This window comes from Myotis brandtii, unplaced genomic scaffold (assembly GCF_000412655.1).
Source record: "Myotis brandtii unplaced genomic scaffold, ASM41265v1 scaffold284, whole genome shotgun sequence".
Classification (NCBI taxonomy): domain Eukaryota; kingdom Metazoa; phylum Chordata; class Mammalia; order Chiroptera; family Vespertilionidae; genus Myotis; species Myotis brandtii.
In genome coordinates, this window is record NW_005360846.1 from 843,583 (window position 1) to 860,904 (window position 17,322).

The 17,322-nt window shown below is 52.0% G+C and overlaps 1 protein-coding gene across 2 annotated transcripts in view; it reads left to right on the plus strand.

The window, feature by feature from the left end:
• Positions 1 to 341: 341 nt before the first annotated feature.
• TRPV1 (transient receptor potential cation channel, subfamily V, member 1) overlaps positions 342 to 17,322 on the plus strand; it is a 23,142-nt gene continuing 6,161 nt past the window's right edge. Inside the window, exons 1-14 of one of the 2 annotated variants that reach the window (XM_005869032.2) lie at positions 342 to 628; positions 1,682 to 1,848; positions 1,921 to 2,073; positions 2,537 to 2,677; positions 2,825 to 3,123; positions 4,541 to 4,720; positions 6,472 to 6,630; positions 7,784 to 7,879; positions 9,072 to 9,142; positions 10,615 to 10,780; positions 11,188 to 11,254; positions 14,652 to 14,971; positions 15,938 to 16,065; positions 16,580 to 16,695. In XM_005869032.2, the coding sequence (XP_005869094.1) occupies positions 342 to 628; positions 1,682 to 1,848; positions 1,921 to 2,073; positions 2,537 to 2,677; positions 2,825 to 3,123; positions 4,541 to 4,720; positions 6,472 to 6,630; positions 7,784 to 7,879; positions 9,072 to 9,142; positions 10,615 to 10,780; positions 11,188 to 11,254; positions 14,652 to 14,971; positions 15,938 to 16,065; positions 16,580 to 16,695 (2,350 nt within the window). The remainder of the gene's footprint in view (positions 629 to 1,681; positions 1,849 to 1,920; positions 2,074 to 2,536; positions 2,678 to 2,824; positions 3,124 to 4,540; positions 4,721 to 6,471; positions 6,631 to 7,783; positions 7,880 to 9,071; positions 9,143 to 10,614; positions 10,781 to 11,187; positions 11,255 to 14,651; positions 14,972 to 15,937; positions 16,066 to 16,579; positions 16,696 to 17,322) is intronic. The other variant, XM_014541939.1, reaches the window with a different exon arrangement.

The following is a 17,322-nucleotide window of genomic DNA, read 5'->3' on the forward strand; positions in this document are numbered from 1 at the left end:
ACTCCCCTTGTTTCCCTTATCTGATCTTGGAGGGATGCAGAGCAGTGGTATCGTCTGCATTCAGAGTGACCCATCTGGTCCCTCAGAGCCTGCTGCCTCCAAGCTGGGGCCGTCCACTCCCAGAGGCTGATGCCCCTGGGGCTGTTACTGGGTCTCTGGGGTGGGAGGTACAGCACCTCTGAGAGCTTCCATTCTGGGGGCCCGGGGCGTTGGACCTCTGGGATGCCCTGCTTCACGGGGGCCTTTGCAAGGAGGGTCGTTAGGGGGTAGCGTCCTACCGTCCTTGAGCTGGGAACAAACCCGATCTTGGTGGTTGCCCGCAGGCTGCCTCTTGGACAAGGATGAAGAAATGGGGGAGTTCAGACTCAGGGGAGTCTGAGGACCGGCCACAAGAAGACTCCCACCCAAAACCCCTGGAGGGAGACCCCAACACCAGGCCAGCTCCGGCCAAGCCCAGCATCTTCCCCACGGCCAAGAGCCGCAGCCGGCTCTTTGGGAAGTGTGACTCGGAGGAGGCCTCTTCTATGGACTGCTCTTACGAGGAAGGGCAGCCAGCCTCCTGCCCGGCCATCACGGTCAGTCCTGTGGTCGTCGTCCAGAAGACTGGGGATGGCCCCACCTGTGCCAGGTAAGCAGCACCTGGAGCCCGGCTCCCTCCCCACCAGGAGCCCACTGGCTCAGCTGGCTCAGGCCCCAGCCCTCAGGTTCTCCAGCTAATGGGCTGAGCGTCATAGAGCTGGGGAGCCTGGGAGCCTTCAGAGGTCATCTATTCCAGCATCTGTGCTCCTAGGACAGTGATGGCGAACCTTTTGAGCTCGGCATGTCAGCATTTTGAAAAACCCTAACTTAACTCTGGTGCCGTGTCACATATAGAAATTTTTTTGATATTTGCAACCATAGTAAAACAAAGACTTATATTTTTGATATTTATTTTATATATTTAAATGCCATTTAACAAAGAAAAATCAACCAAAAAAATGAGTTCGCGTGTCACCTCTGACACGCGTGTCATAGGTTCGCCATCACTGTCCTAGAACCTTGAGTGGTCACCAAGGGGTGTTGGCATATATGCGGATCCCCAGCTGCCGGCTGATCTCAGGGGTCCAGACCTGGAATGCTCACTAGCCCAGACACCTGGATTTCCAGTCAGAAAGCTTAAGGACAAGATATGCTTTTAGACAGAGAGGACAAAACAGCTCCAGCGAGGGGCCCACTAGCCCTCCGGCCTCCTCCAAGGCCAGCGTGAGGACGATTTTTGAGTTAGCTGGAGCCAGCCACACCCTGCGTCCAGCCCCTCTAGGGAACTGTCTTCTAAGCCCCAGCTCCCGAGCAGGCAGAGAAGTGAGGGACCTGCCTGTTGGAGGAAGTGGTGGCAGCAAAGACATTCTAGATCAAGCATGTCACACTCGCGGCCGGTGGGCCACAGGCCATGAGTTTGACATGCTTGTAGTTGGTGCCTACAGGCAGGGTGGGGACAGAATGGGGGCTCGTACACCCCCTGTTCCCTGTTACACCCGCTTCCTGGACAGTCACCTCGATGGCGGGGTGGGTTTACTAGTATATCATGTGTCTTCTCCTTTTGGAGGGCCCTGGGGTTTTGTCCTGCTCCCTGACGAGCTCCGAAAGCCTCAGGCCCCAGGGGTGCCCAGTGTAGGAGACCAGGGTGTGTTCTGGCCCACAGGCAGTCATCCCAGGACTCCGTCCCAGCGGGCACCGAGCGGAAGCTCAAGCTCTACGACCGCAGGAAGATCTTTGAAGCTGTTGCCCAGAATAACTGCGAGGAGCTGGAGAGCCTGCTGCTCTTCCTGCAGAAGAGCAAGAAGCACCTTATGGACAGCGAGTTCAAAGGTGGGCCCGGAGGCGGTGGGTTCCGGGCGCACCCCCGCTGCCACCTGCTCTGACCCTCACTTTATCTTGCAGACCCAGAGACAGGGAAGACCTGTCTGCTGAAGGCCATGCTCAACCTGCACGACGGGCAGAACAGCACCATCCCCCTGCTCCTGGAGATTGCCCGGCAGACGGACAGCCTGACGGAGCTGGTCAACGCCAGCTACACAGACAGCTACTACAAGGGTGAGGGGCGGGGGCGGCTCAGCTCCCACCAGCCCTCCTGGGGCCAGGCGGGTGCTGGTGAGCCTCAGCAAGCCTCTGAGCAGCATACTCCCTGTCCCAGCCACCAAGCCGGCATCTCCTGGTCCTGGGGTCCCTGCCCCCCAGCTGCTGGCTTGGTTCCTCCTGGTGCTCAGGGTCCCGCCCTCCCCTCGGTGGGCCTGCTGCTCCTGACCTCTGGACCTGGTGGCTTCCTTCTCTGCTGCTGTTCCTCATCCTTGGGAAGTTGTGACTCTTCCAGCTTCCAGTCTGGTGTCCCCATTCCTGAAGGTCTCTAGTCCTGCCGCAGGGGCTCCCTCAGGGGCTCCTGGCCTGGGTTCCTCTACTGGGGGGGCATCTGCCACTCTCTGCCCAGGCCTCCCCAGCACCTGTCTGGGCACCCCCTACAGGACATGAGCACAAAGCCAACAGCACGAATCCTCCACAGGCCAGACAGCGCTGCACATCGCCATCGAGAGGCGGAACATGGCGCTGGTGACCCTCCTGGTGGAGAACGGGGCAGACGTCCAGGCTGCAGCCAATGGGGACTTCTTTAAGAAAACCAAAGGGCGGCCTGGCTTCTACTTTGGTAGGGAGACCAGGTGGCAGACCCGTGACTTAGTGATGATTGCTGAGGGGGGGCTTTGGGGTGGAGACAGAGGGAGAGGCAGGCTGGATGGTGCAGGGCCCAGGCTGTCTATTCCCGAGGCCCACTGTGTGCCTGTGTTGGCTGCAGGCGAGCTGCCCCTCTCCCTGGCCGCGTGCACCAACCAGCTGGGCATCGTGAAGTTCCTGCTGCAGAACTCCTGGCAGCCGGCAGACATCAGTGCCCGGGACTCGGTGGGCAACACAGTGCTGCACGCGCTGGTGGAAGTGGCCGACAACACGGCCGACAATACCAAGTTTGTGACGAGCATGTACAACGAGATTCTGATCCTGGGGGCCAAGCTCCACCCGACGCTGAAGCTGGAGGAGCTCACCAACAAGAAGGGGCTGACGCCACTGGCCCTGGCCGCCAGCAGCGGGAAGATTGGGGTAGGGAGGGGGCTTCGCACGGAGCTGGGGGTGCTGTGGGAGCGGACTGCCTGCCTCGCTGTGCATGCCTGTGATCACACACGCGCACAGTGTCGGTCCTGATGCTGTCACAGCAGCCGGTAGGGTGGGGGTAAGCAGTGGTTCTCAACCTTGGCTGCACATTAGAATCACCTCACATGACCATTTAATTCATTTTTTTAATGGTTTTAAATCAACTTTATTGAGCTGTGATTTACATCAAACAAATGGAAACATTTAAAGTATTTGGTCTGGCCCTAGCTGGTTTGGCTCAGTGGATAGAGCCTCGGCCTGTGGACTGAAGGGCGTGTGTGGGAGGCAATCGATCGATGTGTCTCTCTCACATCCGTGTTTCTCTCTCTCTGTCTCTCCCCCTCCCTCCCACTCTATCAAAAAATCAATGGAAAAATATACTTGGATGAGGATTAACAACAACAACAACATAAAGTACTCGGTCTGATGAGTTTTGATGTGTATACAGCTGCAACCACCACCCCAGTCAACACACAGAGCACTACTGTTGCCCAGTACATAGTTCTCTCTTGCTCTTTGCAGTTAGTCTTCCTACCCCTTTGCCCTCCCCACTCTACACAGCTACTAATTTGCTTTCTCTCACTGCAAATGGTTTAAAAAAAAAAGTTCTCCATTCTTAGACTCATTTGCTGTCTCACGGAAGCAAACCTAAATGTAAACATAAGCATTTAATCTAATTATCACAAGAGATGCTTTTATTTGTTTAAACTACTGGCTCTTGTGAACTTTGTTTCTAAATTGAATTTTTTGGGGTGACATTAGCTAATAAAGTTATATAGATTTCAGGTGTACAATTCTATAATCCCTCATCTGTATGTTGTATTGTGTGTTTACCAACCCAAGTCCACATGTGGCCATTTCTTTTTTTTTTTAATCCTCATTTGGGACATTTATCATTGATTTTTTAGACAGAGGGGAAGAGAGAGAGAGGGAGAGAGAGAGAGAGAGAGAGAGAGAGAGAGAAACATCGATGTGAGAGAGAAACATGCCCCAATGGGGTATCGAACCTGCAGCCTAGGTATTGCCCTGCCTGGAATCAAACTCATGTCCTTTCAGTGTACAGGATGATGCTCCTACCAACTGAGCCACACCAGCCAGGGCACCATTTCTGATTTCTAACTCTGAGTATCACCAACAAGACACGGGGAGAAGGTGGGGCATCGGGGGTAAAATGGATGTGATCAGCCAGGTGTAATCACTTGATGTGTCTGCAGGAGGCTGCTGGAAGGGGGTAGGTGCTTGGGTGGGGTCTCCAGCTGGGCTGGGAAGCAGGATTATTCCTGAAGCAGAGCTGGTGGCCAGTGGGGACACAGCCTGTGGTGGGCACCAGGCTGGTCTCTAACAGGCACTTGTACTCCCATGGCAGGTCTTGGCCTATATTCTCCAGAGGGAGATCCAGGAGCCCGAGTGCAGGCACCTGTCGCGGAAGTTCACCGAGTGGGCCTACGGGCCCGTGCACTCCTCCCTCTACGACCTGTCCTGCATCGACACCTGCGAGAAGAACTCGGTGCTGGAGGTGATCGCCTACAGCAGCAGTGAGACCCCTGTGAGTGGGCCGGGGCTGGGGCCAGGGAGGCTTCCGGTCTCACCACACCCCTGCCCTCAGCCCGCACTGGGGTGGCTCCCTGTGTTCTCATCAATGAAAACCCGCTGTCTGGGGGGTCTAGGCCCTGCAGCCTCATCAACCCATTCATTCCCCCCGAATGTTTTCCTTCATCACCAAACACTATACAATGATACTCCCTTAACAAGGTAAATCAGAAGTACACAGACAGAAAGAATCCTCCTTTTATCCCATACAGACAGGCAACTTCATTTTGTTTACACAAATGGGGTCATGCTGTACATGATGTAGAGCAACCAATATTTTCACTAACTGATGTGTCTCGCAGACAATTTCATATCAGTCCACATGGGTCTGCTGCATTTAAAAACAGGGCTGCATAGTATTCCACAGCAGGGATGGGGAGACATGTCCATAGAAGGACGTTTGAGTTATTTCCAGTTTTTGCTACTACGATGCCTACAGGCCACTTGGCACGGGTTTGAGATTTTTTCTATGAAGGATATCTGGAGTTGGAATTGCCAAGTCAAAAAGTATGTACATTTTAATATTTTAATAGCTACTGTGAAATTGTCCTCCAAAAAAACTTTTTCAATGCATTTGGCCACCATCAATAGGTACACAGTTGCCCTTAGCCCTGCCGACCTGGGTATTATCAATCTTTTCATTGTTTTAAGACTACTTCAAGTGAATGGGGCAAAAAATGCTCTCTCATTGCTGTAATTTTTAAAATTGAATTTATTGGGGTGACACAGGCTTCTTGAGGAAGCAAGGAGCTTCCCATTCCCAAAGTTACTCAAGAAGACACTGAACAAGGATCTCTTTGGAGGAGCTCAAGTTCGGGCTGGGGGGTTGGGCTCAATAGTCTGAAGAGGCTGGGATGACCTGATTTTGGCTCCTCCATCCGGGGATATTTGAATTTGAACAGAGATCTCCTGGGTACCAGACTTTTGCCCCAAAGCACACGTGTAATGATGATGTCCCAGGCACAGCCCCACCCACTGCAGCGAAGACTGTCTAGTTCAGCGGTTCTCAACCTGTGGGTCGCGACCCCTTTGGCGGTCGAACGACCCTTTCACAGGGGTCGCCTAAGACCATCCTGCATATCAGATATTTACATTACGATTCATAACAGTAGCAACATTACAGTTATGAAGTAGCAACAAAAATAATCTTATGGTTGGGTCACAACTTGAGGAACTGTATTTAAAGGGCCAGAAGGTTGAGAACCACTGGTCTAGTTGCCTTCAGTCTCATGCATCGGTCATTACCACTTCTGCCTGGATAGCCCGCCTGACCCAAGACTGGGAATGTGAGAACCCAGAGGCCTCTTCATACCTGCCCTCAGCCCCTCCCCGAGCAGCCTCGTGCCAGACTCTGCCTGTGCCAGCCTCTTCCCATGATTGTGGGAATAATAAGGATGTAGGTGCTCAGAAGTGAGTTATTAAAGGTAATGGGCATCGAATGTCGGGCAACACTTGCTAGTTCTTAGGTGTCAGGGGCACTTAGGGTCATGTGTGCAGTTTCACCCCTCATTCACTGTACACACAGGAGCACGAGGCCCAGAGGGGCCTGCTGGTTCAGGTCTGTGACCCTCAGCGGCTCTGTGGGCTGAGGGAATGGTCATGGTGGGTCCTGTGCAGAGATGTGGGTGTGAGGAGTGCCTTTGGCTGATGAAGGCTCGAGGTGGTTCCTGGTGGGGAGTGAGCCTCACCTCTCTTTGCTTCCCTTAGAATCGCCATGACATGCTCTTGGTGGAGCCGCTGAACCGACTCCTGCAGGACAAGTGGGACAGATTTGTCAAGCGCATCTTCTACTTCAACTTTTTCGTCTACTGCTTGTACATGATCATCTTCACCACGGCCGCCTACTACAGGCCTGTGGACGGCTTGGTGCGGCCTGGGCTCGGGCCTCGGCGTGGGGTGTGGGGAGAGGGGAGGGGCGTTCCTATATGACCCTCAGGACCCCAGACCCAGGCTGGGCCCTGCGCTCCTCTCCTGCTCTCCGGGCTGTCCTGGAAACCTGCCCTCTCTCCTGTTCCCTGCTGCTCCCTCAGCCTCTGGTTCTGTGCGGCTGAGGTCCCTCCCTGATTGCACAGGGGGAGTCCTAGGTTAGAAAGGATGCAGGAATTAGGGCTCAGGAAGTAGCTCTCCCCTAAGCCGGGTGTCCACAGGGTCCTGGGATGGCATAAGCCCTAAGCCCACTGCCATCCTGCTTACCCGCCCACCTTTGTTCACTCGTCACTCATTATCCATTCCCTGGGCGTATACCTTTGAGCACTTCTTCTGTGCCAGGCCCTGGGCCATCCATCAGGTCAGCTTAAGACCAGATTTTTTTCCCTCTTGCAGGAAACATGGACTCCCTCGAGTTTCTGAATTAATACCCAAACACTTAATTTTGTTGCTTTTACTTCCAGGGTGCCTTGCTTGCAAATTTGATTTAAAAACTCAACTTCCTAGTTGGGTGAAACCTGATCTCTATCTACCTATTAAGGCCATTTAATGACTTCATTTTAAGAGAAAAGAGGAGTGAAAATAAGATAGACTAGTGAACCAGCGCTTATGAAACATTGATGGGAGGCTAAAAGGAAATGGTGGCTGAAACACACGGATGACACACCCATGTGGGATGTCTCCACCTTCCTTGGGAAACCTTGACAGTTCTGGGAGACCAGGGCTCACCCCAATCCTCGGGAGGGGCGGGAAGCTGGTGGCATTGGGTCCGTAAGAGTGCCTCCACCTCTGCCATCACCCTCCTCCCAGCGGGACTCTGGGCTGCGACTTGTCTGAGAGACAGCGCGGCCCTGTAAGGATGCTCTGCTTGGCACCTGGAACCGCCACTTTGGGAATCAGGTTCCACAGAGGAGCGTCCATATGGGTGTCCCCATAATAGTGTATTGTTTTTATTCGTGTCTCTCTCCTGATGGAGGCTGAGCCTCTCAGGCAGGGGCTGGGTTTTAATCACAGAGCTTGGCACCTGGTAAATGTTTGTCGAATGAATGAATGAATGAGTGAATGGAGTCACTAACTTCTCTGCACCTTGCAGCCTCCCTTTAAGCTGCGATACACTGTTGGAGACTATTTCCGAGTCACTGGAGAGATTCTTTCTGTATCAGGGGGAGTCTACTTTTTTTTCCGAGGGGTAAGCGTTCTTTTCCACACTGTGAATGTCCATTGTCACCAAAACAAAAAGCCAGGAGAACCACTCAGTGCTCACTCACTGCTTAATTCATCGGACAGGAAATGGCCCTGCTTGCGGAGCCCAGGGATGCAGAGGTGAAGATAAAAGCCGACCAGGCACTCAGGGCTCCAGGCATTCAGGGTTGGAGGGTGGGCGTCCATAGGTGGGTCCCCGCAGGCCGTCAGTCTTGGATACAGTCAGGGATCGCTACCGAACGTAATATTTAATTACAGAAGTAGAGGGGGAGCCTCTTAAGAGATAGATCACGATTGGTAGTTGCTTAATTAATCAAAACAGTCCATTAAAGCTCAGAACAATGAAAGAAATCTACGGGCATACTGGAACCATTTTATTTTAACTGAAAACGCATAGATGCACATTCCTTGGCCATTCTTTGATTATACGAGCAGTCTTTTCTTTGAATGTAGGATCACTGTTACATGTACAAAGAATTTGATATTATTGTGATTTTTCCCCCTTAATCTAAGCTACATCCATTTTTTTTAAGCAACCTTTAAAGAATCTTTCCAAATCGCCAGACTCTGTCTTCATGGAAACAATTACCTTTATTTTCACTCTCATAGTTTATATTATAATAAAATAAAAGCCACTGCAGTAGCTTTTTTTTTTTTTTTTTGCAACAGGCAAAAAGCACTCGTGGCAAACCCGGGATCAACAGGTGGGAGGGTAGGGAGTGTGTGGGTGTCCTGGAGAGGGTCTCCTAGAGCCGCCAGCGTTCAGCAGGGCCGTGGGCATCAGTCATAATGTTTTCAGGGAGGGGAGAGTACTGGTTAATCTGCTTAAAGAAATTTTACTGTAATGCATACTTAAAGAAAATTAGGAAAAAAGCCCAAATTAAAAAAGAAGAAAAAAAATTGCCCAATCTCATCACTCAAGCACCACAGCTGATAACTTTTGGCGATGTTCCTTCCTGTCTCTACTTCTAGCTATAGCTGTTATTGCACTCTCTATTTGTGCAACTCTCTCCTGACCGAGTCACGTAACATCACCCCATTCGCCTGACCCATGCTCTCCCCCTCCCTCGAAAACCTCTGCGTGGTCCATGTGGTGCCATTTGGGAAGCAGTCTGGGTGCTCACCACTGAGCCACAGCTAACCTTTCCTGGGATCTTACTCTGTCTGTTTACCTGCAGATTCAATATTTCCTGCAGAGGCGGCCGTCACTGAAGTCCTTGTTTGTGGACAGCTACAGTGAGATACTTTTGTAAGTGACCCCTTGGCTCTAATGCCTCAGTAGCAGACAACATCTTTTGGCCCAGTCCTGAGGTGACAGCAATCGGCTCTCACTCATTCTCTCGCATGCACTCAGCCTGGAACATAGTAGGACCTCACAACCTGTTGAATGAATGATGGAGGGCACTTAATAAATGCTTTGGGGTGAATGAATACTGAGGGTCCACTCTGTGCCAGGTACGGACCAGGTGCTAGGGGATGCCAGACCTGTTTCACGGGCTCATGTGGTTTATAGTCTGAGTTGGATGCACCCTTGTTCATTTTCCCCATCCTTTTGCTTTCACTGGTATTTGACTAAATTGCGTCCAAAAACCCTCTCTTCGGCAACAAAAGCTCTACTCTATCTTATTTTAGGTACCTTATCACCTCCCCTCCAGAGGCCCCTAAGCTTTTTGAGGCTCCTTGGTTAAAAGAGTTGGCTCTCAGCTTTCACTATGATTCAGATTTGGCTTTCTTGGTCTACTAAGTGAGTTTCCATTTGTCCACTGCTTCCCAGCTTCCAAAATCCATATATGGGGACTCTATTTTCCACCCGAGGCAACCCTTTACCTACTTCAGCTGGCACCAGCTCTTATTTGGCCAAGGTTCTGCAAATGCAGGGGTTTGTCTTTTCAACAGAACTTCAATTGATGGGCCTGTTTATTGACATCCGTTTTTAATAGACTTCCATCAGGACAGTGGCAGCTTTTCGCTGGGTTCCCTCACACAGCGGGAGTGAGGTGGTCATTGTGGTCTACAGTGTTAGTGCAGCTGGGGGCGCTCTCAGGAGGAGGTCATGATGAGCAAGGAAGCCTGGGGCGAATAAGGAAAGAAGGGACCACTGAGCAGATTCTGCCATAGGATCATCCAGATGTCCACCCTGTCCAGGGCTCTGACGTGGGCACTCCCACTAGCCTAAGGGGGCTGAGGGACGTTTTCCCTGGCTCTGCTCTTGTGTTTGAGGGTGTGACCATCAGACTCTACCTGTGGTTTCCCAGGAGAGCATGGCCTGTCCTTTCTCACGGGCGTAGGAACCTCCTAGGTTCTGTTATTCCAGGAGGCTGTTTTCTTGGGGACTGGGCAGGAAGATTGTTGGAGCTAAAGCAGTGTTTCTCAACCTTTTTAGATAATATTTTTTACAATTGCCCCTCCCATAAAATTTTAATACCAGAAATACACTGTATGGTGGCTTATGTACTCTATCTATATCTGTGCTTTATGTATAAAGAGCATACGATCTCACTCCCCAACCCACCCCAAACCAACATTTGTCCCCATCAAGGCAATACTGCTCCCACTGAGAACCATGCGCTAAAGGAGGCAGGACAGCCAGCCCTACCTCCCACCGTGGCCTGTGCTTTGTGCCTCCGAGGAGAGACCCAGGCAGCTGAGGTCTTCCTGTCTGTGGGGCTGCCAGGCCTCCTGGGTGCCCCTAGACAGCGCTTCCTGTCGCTCCACCCTCAGCTTTGTGCAGTCACTGTTCATGCTGGGGACTGTGGTGCTGTACTTCTGCCGTCGCAAGGAGTACGTGGCCTCCATGGTGTTCTCCTTGGCCATGGGCTGGACCAACATGCTCTACTACACCCGCGGCTTCCAGCAGATGGGCATCTATGCCGTCATGATTGAGAAGGTGGGTGCCAGGGCCCGAGGGGGTTCTCCACAGAGCCCGTTTCCCTCATGGGTATGTGGGACCCGGGCCCACAAACTTCATCCATCCTCTCTGTATTGTCGGAGGAGATGCTGGTTTGGCTGAAGACCTCCTTCCCCAGCTAATTACACCCCAATCGGGCAATCTGGACTTGACCCGGGTTTGGGAGCTTCCCTAAAACTTGACCCTCTGCCTACCAGACAGACCCCCTTTGCCGCCAGGACAAAGGCCAGGTGGGGGGAGCTGTGGATGATTCCGAAATGACCCCTGAGCTACAACCTTACCAAACACACTTCCTGCATGTGCTCGGGTTCCACTTGGGCTGAACATTAACCCCTCGGCCCTGCCTGGGCCTGGACTCCGTTCTGACAAGCTGCTCTCTCCTGCAGATGATCCTGAGAGACCTGTGTCGCTTCATGTTTGTCTACCTTGTTTTCTTGTTCGGGTTTTCCACAGGTAACAGGCTTGGTCAGGGCTGGTGGGGGAAAGGACTCTGCTCACCTCAGCTCCTTGAGGACTCTGCAGGGGCTGGGAGGGAGGGACCCACTGGGATGTGTGTTTGCAGATGGCAGAGTGGATGGACAAAGAACACACCGAAATGAGCAGGAGAACCTGGACATTTTATTCTTAGAATGTTTAAGTAATTTTTGAGGTAGCAAGTGCTACTTGCTTGTAGGATAGCTACATTTTGGCTAAGTATTTTTTTTTTTTTTTAAGGAAAACAAGTTGTTGTTGTTTTTTTTAAAAAAAAGAACACTCTACACTCTATCCTGATTCCTCAAAATGTGCCACTCTTTTTATCACTTTCTCTCCCTGCTACACACACACACACACACACACACACCCCACACACCACTTAAAAAGATTGAGAGCAAGTTTTTTATGATCAGACAAGATCAGCCTTTACCACGAAATAGTACTTCCTAAACAACAGGACATTCTCTTCTCTAAGCACAGTATAATGATCAAAATCAGGAAATGAACATTGCCACAGTACTATTAGCTAAGCTACTAACCTTGTTCAGATTTCACTAATTGCCTTAATTACGTCTTTCACAGGAATGAAAATCCCAGATCATGCACTCCATTCAGTTGTCATGCCTCTTTGGTCTCCTTCAATCTGCGGCACTTCCTCAAATCTCCCTTGTCTTGTGTGACCTTAGCATTTTTGAGTCAAGGCCAGTTTTTACAATGTCTCCCGATTTGGGTCTGTCTCGACCTTAGCATTTTTGACGAGTCAGGGCCAGTTTTTACAATGTCTCCCGATTTGGGTCTGTCTGACATTTCCTCATGGTCAGACCCAGGGGTGCATTCTTGGTCAGCCTCTCAAGGAAGTGAGGCGTGTCTTCCTCGGCCTTGTATTGGGGGCCCCACAGTGTCTGCGTGTCCCCTTCCTGATGATATTAGCCTTGATTGTTGTGTTTTGGTGGGTCTGCCAGATTCTCCCACGGTCAGGTTCTTATCTTTCCCCTTGTGATCGATAAGTTATTTTCGAGGCGGGGCTGTGAGGCTATGTAAATATTCTCATCAAACTTTCATCCAATTCTTTTAGCATCCACTGATTTATCCACACCCGAGTCAACTAATCCCAATGATTGTCAAAATAATGGTTTCCTAACTCCATCATTCCTTCCACATTTATTTGCTGGTATAAGGGAGAACTTCCCATTTACACACGTTTATTTATTTACCTAAATATAGCCTCATAGAATAGATTCTTCTTTTTATGGGTTCTCACTTTTTAAAATGGCTTATAACTCCTTACTATCGCCTTCTAGTTTGATGCTCAAATTGTCTGAGAAACTGTCATTGGGAGCCCCTTCAAGCTGGCTCCTGTGCCCTTTGACACACCCACATAATTTTCTGATCCTCATCTGAGTCCCGCTATTACATGGTTCACACGTAACTGTCCCTGTCCTGCAGCCCATGTTGAAATCTTTGTCTGGGAGTCACGGGCAGCTTTATTATTATTATTTTATTTATTTACATTTAAATCCTCACTCGAGGATATTTTTCCATTGATTTTTAGAGAGAGGGAAAGACAGAGAGAAATATCAGTGTGAGAGAAACACATCGATTGGTTGCCTCCTGCATGCACCCTGACCAGGGCCCAGGGAGGAGCCTGCAACTGTAGTACGTGCCCTTGACTGGAATCGAACCCGGGACCCTTCAGCCTGCAGGCCGATGCTCTATGCACTGAACCAAAACAGCAAGGGCCATGGGCAGCTTTAACTAGGAGCTTGGACTGACAGGGAATGGTGTGGGCTCCCGGCCCTGATCTGAAGGCCCTGTTTTCAGTAGCCTCAGGCGGGGATGAAGCCATGTGGGTCAGATATAGGTTATGGGTCAGATACAGGTTATGGGTCAGATACTGGTTATGGGTCAGATACTGGTTATGGGTTAGATAGTGGTTATGGGTTAGATAGTGGTTATGCAGTAACCACGGGCACAGCTGCGACAAAAGCTCTCGGGCTCTGGACTACCGTTCCCACAGAGGAGTGCAGAGTGTGGCTGCTTAGCCTGTGGCTCTGGCCCTCTCAGAGGTACAGGCAAATGGTGTGACTGAGACAGCGGGTGTGGGTCCAGGGCTGCCATGTCAGGTTCAGCAGGTGGTGCACTGCACAAAGCTGACTGTATTTACATTGTACAGATAGATATGTATATTTATTTTAACAAATGTTTTCATAGCAGATGATCGAGTTCTTTTAAAAAGTTTTATTATTGATTTTAGAGAGAGAGAGAGAGAGAGGAAGGGAGAGAGAAACATTGATTTGTTCCACTTTTTATGAATTAATTGGTTGCTTCTTGTACGTGTCCTGACCGGGGATTGAACCCGAAACCTTGGTGTATTGGTAGGACGCTCTAGCCAACGAAGCTACCCGACCAGGGTAATAAAGTTCTTATTGTAACCAAATAGTATATTATGACCATTTTCTGATAGTTTTGAAGAAGAGGGTGCTTTTTAAAACATTTAAACAAAGGTCTGTGCCCGGTCAGTGTGGCTTTGCGGTTGAGCATTGACCCAGGAACAAAGAGGTCACCTGGTAATTAGAGACCAAACCATGCTCAACTGGTTCGATTCCTGGTCAGGGCACATGCCCAGGTTTCGGACTGGATCCCCAGTAGGGGGCATGCAAGAGGCAGCCGATCGTTGATCCCTCTAAAAAATAAATAAATAAATATATTCATCTACATCTATCTCTATCTCTATCTCTATCTCTCATCTATCTATCTATCCATCTATCTATATGTTCTAGAGGCCTGGCACACGAAATCGTGCACGGGTAAGGTTCCTAGGCCTGGCCTGCGATCAGGGCTGATCTTCCCCCGCTGCTGGAAGCTAGCTCTGCCCCCTGCCACTGTTGCTGTGGTCGCCCTCTATGTGTGGGGCGACTGGCAGGGCTATTGGGGCCTGGTGTCACCCCTATCAGCCACCACCCATCCCCAATTCCCGGTTCCTTGTTCCCCACTGGGCGATCGGGGTCTGTGGGCTGGGAGCAGCTCCTGCGTTGAGCATCTGCCCCTGGTGGTCAGTGTGTGTCAGAGCCGACTGGTCATTCTGCCATCTAGTCCATTTGCATATTATGCATCTATCTATCTATCTATCTATCGTCAGAGCCGACTGGTCATTCCGCCATCTAGTCGATTTGCATATTATGCATCTATCTATCTATCTATCTATCTATCTATCTATCTATCTATCTATCTACCAAAACAAACAAAGCAAACAAAGGTGTGCTGCATAGCCAGTGTCCCAGCTGCAGACACACCCGGGGAAGTGGGTGTGTATGTTGTGGGGGCCTGAGGTCGTGGCTCCCATTCAGCTGCACCCCTCCCTCCCCATGACCTACAGCGGTGGTGACACTGATTGAGGACGGAAAGAACGACTCTGTGGCTGAGACCACATCGCACAGGTGGCGGGGGCCTGGCTGCCGGCCGCCCGACAGCTCCTACAACAGCCTATACTCCACGTGTCTGGAGCTGTTCAAGTTCACCATCGGGATGGGTGACCTGGAATTCACCGAGAACTACGACTTCAAGGCCGTCTTCATCATCCTGCTGCTGGCCTACGTGATTCTCACCTACATCCTCCTGCTCAACATGCTCATCGCCCTCATGGGGGAGACTGTCAACAAGATCGCGCAGGAGAGCAAGAACATCTGGAAGCTGCAGGTGGGCAGGTTGGTGGGGTGTGTGCAGCAGGCGGGCGTCAGCTGGGCGCATGGGCCCTGCAGGGTTTGAGGAGGAGCAGAAAGCTCAGCCAGGTCCCCGGATCAGGCAGCAGCCTCTCCCTCAGGCACCTCCCTCTGGCTCCTCCTCGGGGTCCCCCTGCCCAGTGTCATTAGCCTGTGTTCATAGACTCGGTGTTTACTGTGGGCTGGGGGGGCCCTGAGGGAAGGAGACAGAGGGCTCAGCCCCATCCATGAGGTGCCCATCTCAGGGGAACTTGGTTGAGGGTGGGCACCAGAGATCATACTCTGGCGGAGCAGCTACTATGGGGCAGGCCCCAACAGCGACACTTTTGAGACCCCTGGTCCACGCTTGCCTTCCCACTAATAATAACAGCATCATTCTTATTGAGTAGCCTGGACTCTGCGCCGGGCACTTACATGCTCCCATTTAATCCTCACAACAATGCTCTGAAGTGGGTACTCACGATCCCCACTTTTTGAATGAAGGCATTGAGGCACAGAGAAGTTAGGTCTTTGTGTCCAGGGCAACTAGTAAGTAGCCCAGCCAGGAGCCAGCCCAGGCAGGAGCCAGCCCAGGCAGGAGCCAGCCCAGCCAGGAGCCAGCCCAGGCAGTCTCTCACTCGAGGCTCTGCTCTTAACCTCTACTATGCTGCCCCTTGCGGGCCCGGGCTCCGCAGGGAAGGGTCTGGGGCTGGGCCACTCCACCTCACTCATGGACTCACCACTCACTAGCAGGGCCTGACAGGGTGGGGGCTGGGCGGGCTGAGCTCCTTCTGTGGAGGGGCGACCACAAGGCTTCGGAAACAAGCCTGTGCAGAGGGCACAGGTCCTGCTCCGAGGTGCCGGGCCCGGGAGACACCTGGGGGAGGCTGACCTTGGCAGCACCGGCAGCCAGCGTGGCCCCTGGACGAGCCCTCTGCCCCTCCGCCCTTGTGTCTTCCTGCAGAGAGCCATCACCATCCTGGACACGGAGAAGAGCTTCCTTAAGTGTATGCGGAAGGCCTTCCGCTCAGGCAAGCTGCTGCAGGTGGGGTACACGCCTGACGGCAAGAATGACTACAGGTGGTGTTTCAGGTAAAGCCCAAGCAGGAACCACAGCCTGGGAGGCTCAGACCAGCTGTGGATGTTGGGGACCCGCCCAGAGCCAGCTGTGGGTACAGGGGTATAGAGGCCTGCTTGGAGCTCACCTGTGGGCATGGGGGCTCACCCAGAGCCAGCTATGGGTCCAGGAGCTGCCCCTGTGCTCAGCTGTGGGCATAGTGGACCCACCTTAGATCTCAGCTGGTGAGACCCAGGCGTTAAATCCTGGAAAATGAGGTGTCCAGAAGGGGTCACCTAGTAATTAGAGACTGAACCAAAAATCCGATATTTAAAGCCCCTGGAGCCCATGGTTTGGTCTGAGAACATATCTCCAGGGTGGTGCCCAAAAGGCAGGCCTGTCTCCCCACCCTCCCCCACCAGCTATGTCTCCCCATCCTGATCGCTGGGCTTCTTGGCTTTGGCCTGTGGGCCCAAGCCCTCGACCTGGAAAGCTGGCCAATGCCCTCAGGCCGCCAGCTCCCTGCTCTCCCATCTCCTCGCCCTGCAGGGTGGATGAGGTGAACTGGACCACCTGGAACACCAACGTGGGCATCATCAATGAAGACCCGGGCAACTGCGAGGGCATCAAGCGCACCCTGAGCTTCTCCCTGCGCTCGGGCAGAGGTGAGTGTGTGTGTGTGGGGTGTGCTGGGCATGCTGGGTAGGTGGAGCCTTGGCTGCCCCCACTCTTTGCAGGCCTTCCTCACCCCACAGGCCAGGTGCTGGAATCGCCCCAAGTGTCAATCACCCTCATACTCAGCCACGGGCGCTTTTTCGTGCTCTCACGCGCACCTGCACCGCCGACTGCTCCCCATGCCCAGGCACCCGGCTCAGGAACCCGGCCCAGGCACCTGTCCTCAGTGCCTCAGAGGGAGCAGCTCAGCCCACTCCAGCCACCTGGATGGCTGGCCTCGCTGTGGGCTGTCCTGTCTTTTCTGGCCCGTGCCTCACCCCCAGGGTCTGCACTCAGCTCTGTGAGGCCTATGGGCACCAACAGGGCCACGCGAACACTCACCTTGTGTGGCAACATCCAGGCAGGCAGGGGAGGGTATCCCTTGAGCAGAAAATCACTACCAGAAAAAAATCCTTTGACAGTTAATGGTAGACATTTAACAGTAGACATTAAAGGTCTAATTGAATATACTTACCTTACAGGGCAAAGGAAGCGAACTTACCTTACATTGAGCACATTTTGAGTTATAAGTACAACCCCTCACTAATTCTTTGTTTTTACTTTTTAAAAAAAATTGT